The 2,083-nt window shown below is 45.7% G+C and overlaps 1 protein-coding gene across 1 annotated transcript; it reads right to left on the reverse strand.

The window, feature by feature from the left end:
* V1508DRAFT_362628 (major facilitator superfamily domain-containing protein) lies at nt 1–1,363 on the reverse strand (the record flags this gene model as incomplete). The annotated part of the gene is made up of 6 exons (XM_066937243.1): nt 1–266; nt 313–620; nt 681–718; nt 778–930; nt 981–1,095; nt 1,148–1,363. Coding segments are annotated over 6 exons (1,096 nt in total), but the record flags the coding sequence as incomplete, so codon positions are not given.
* Nucleotides 1,364–2,083: the final 720 nt, after the last annotated feature.

Here is a 2,083-nt window from a genome sequence, read left to right on the forward strand (position 1 = left end):
GCTTCCAAGCAGTCCATCCAAACAAGATCATACCACTGCAAACGATGATACCTGCAGTCAACATATTCTCAGCTAGTCTCGCCTCTGGCACCATTTTACCATTATTGTTTTTTATAGCACGCTTGAGAATACTGTCACTCCACCGACCGCCAACTAGGCTACCCAGCACATAACCCAACCCATTGGGGAGGTATAATAAACCGGTGGCAATTGACGAGAAGTTATACGGCGGGCTCGCGAACAGGTCCGGAATAGTATTGTTCATCCTACTTCCATTTAGCACAATTTCTCTCTGGCATAAAGAATACTTACATATATAAAGATCCATATCCGAAACTATTGTAGAAAATTGCGTAAACAAATGTTGGATACTTCAATAGCGCGAAGGCCTTGAATGGGGAAAAGAAGAAGTCGGAAAACTCGCTTGCATAAAATCTGAGCCTATCGTTCTCTTTTATCAAGGCGCGCTTCTCCTGAAGTTCAGGCGGTATAACTTGTGGCCGAAGAGTCTCAGGAAGGAAAAAGAGCATCATCAAGAGAGTGAAGCCGCCAATTATTATAAGAAAGTACTGTGTTGATCGCCACCCCCAGCGATCATTCAACGCACCCGCAACAATGGGCTGTCGGTAAAATTAGCTGTACTCCTAAGAATTACGTGACAATAATCACTAGGGACCTACCGCTAGCATAGGCCCTGTCAGAGGGCCAAGGTAGAAATCTGTGTCAAATCAGTATGATGGTCGCACCGAAATACTTAGAGAACAAAAGGATACCTACATCCATTGGCCTTTCCACGCTCAGTAGGCACATAAATATCACCTATGGCACCAGCACCTACAGTTTGAGAAGATGCAGCAGCGCCACCTGCGAAGACTCGGAATATCACGAGCATGACGACGCTATTTGCACGAGCGCAACCAATGTTAAATACTTTACGCGTTAGCTTATAAAGTATATCAAATAGCAGAAGTAGTGCATACGAGTGAACATTAAGAATGATATAACATATACCCCTCGTCTTCCAATTGATTCGGAGAGATAGCTCCACCACATCGGACATAAGCCCATCGAAAACATATAGAATCCTACCGACAACTACTCCTCATTAGCTTGAATCCAACTTCCTTAGTAAACAATACTTGCTCACATTGATGACCGTCAAGTTAGTATGAAAGTCCGCCGCGATAGAGTGAACAGCAGGATAAAACACTGCTGATCCCATAGCAGGGACCATACCAGCAAATGCGAAAATGAAGACCAGAAGCCACTTCACAGTCTCGGAATATTCGTATGGATTTTCAAGTTCTTTGATTATACAAACACGGTGGAGCAACCCTATTGGAACTCTCCGCTTTGGTTTCATCCTTAACTTGCCTTTCTGCTCATCATGGTAGTCTCTTTCGTCTGCTGTATATACCATATGTGAATCTATGGCGTCGAGAACAACCGAAGTAGCAGGTTCGAGCGAAAGGGCAGGAGGAGCTGAAGATTCAATAGCCGTCAATCTGAGGTCACCGCTATCATCGTCTGTACGTCGTCCCAGCTTGCCCTTCTCAACGTCCACAGTATCTATGCCGCCTGTTGACTGAGAAACATCTGTGTGGCAATCATATTCCGACAGTTGGTGATGCTCCACAGAGCAATGCCAGGATACGCTCATACTTGTCGATTACTGCCGTAAGCGTCTTCAGCGCACGCCTGTTGAAGCCAGCAAACTTGTAAATGATATAAACTAAATAGGTCGACAATAGGTCATTAGACGAACATTGCAACGACGACGAGCCTATAAATGAAGAAACCATGACTGGAATGGTGCTCTTGACCATGGCCTCGAGACCTCTTACATGGCCGGTATCGGCGTTAGGGATGGCCCGTTTCCCTATAGAGCAACCAACGGCTCGGGCGCAATTGCTTCTCGCAGTTGCCAGCCGCACCTTTAGCGTGGAACTTACCTCGGGGTTCAAATGCTCAAATGGAAGCACCGCATCATAATTTGCGATCTCACCCGATAATACTACTGGACATCCATTTCCATGTCGGAGCTGTAAACGTTCTGCGTAGTTCTGAGATCATTTAGGCTGTG

The sequence above is a fragment of the Lipomyces doorenjongii genome (assembly GCF_038497915.1).
Source record: "Lipomyces doorenjongii strain NRRL Y-27504 unplaced genomic scaffold V1508scaffold_255, whole genome shotgun sequence".
Taxonomy (NCBI): Eukaryota; Fungi; Ascomycota; class Lipomycetes; order Lipomycetales; family Lipomycetaceae; genus Lipomyces; species Lipomyces doorenjongii.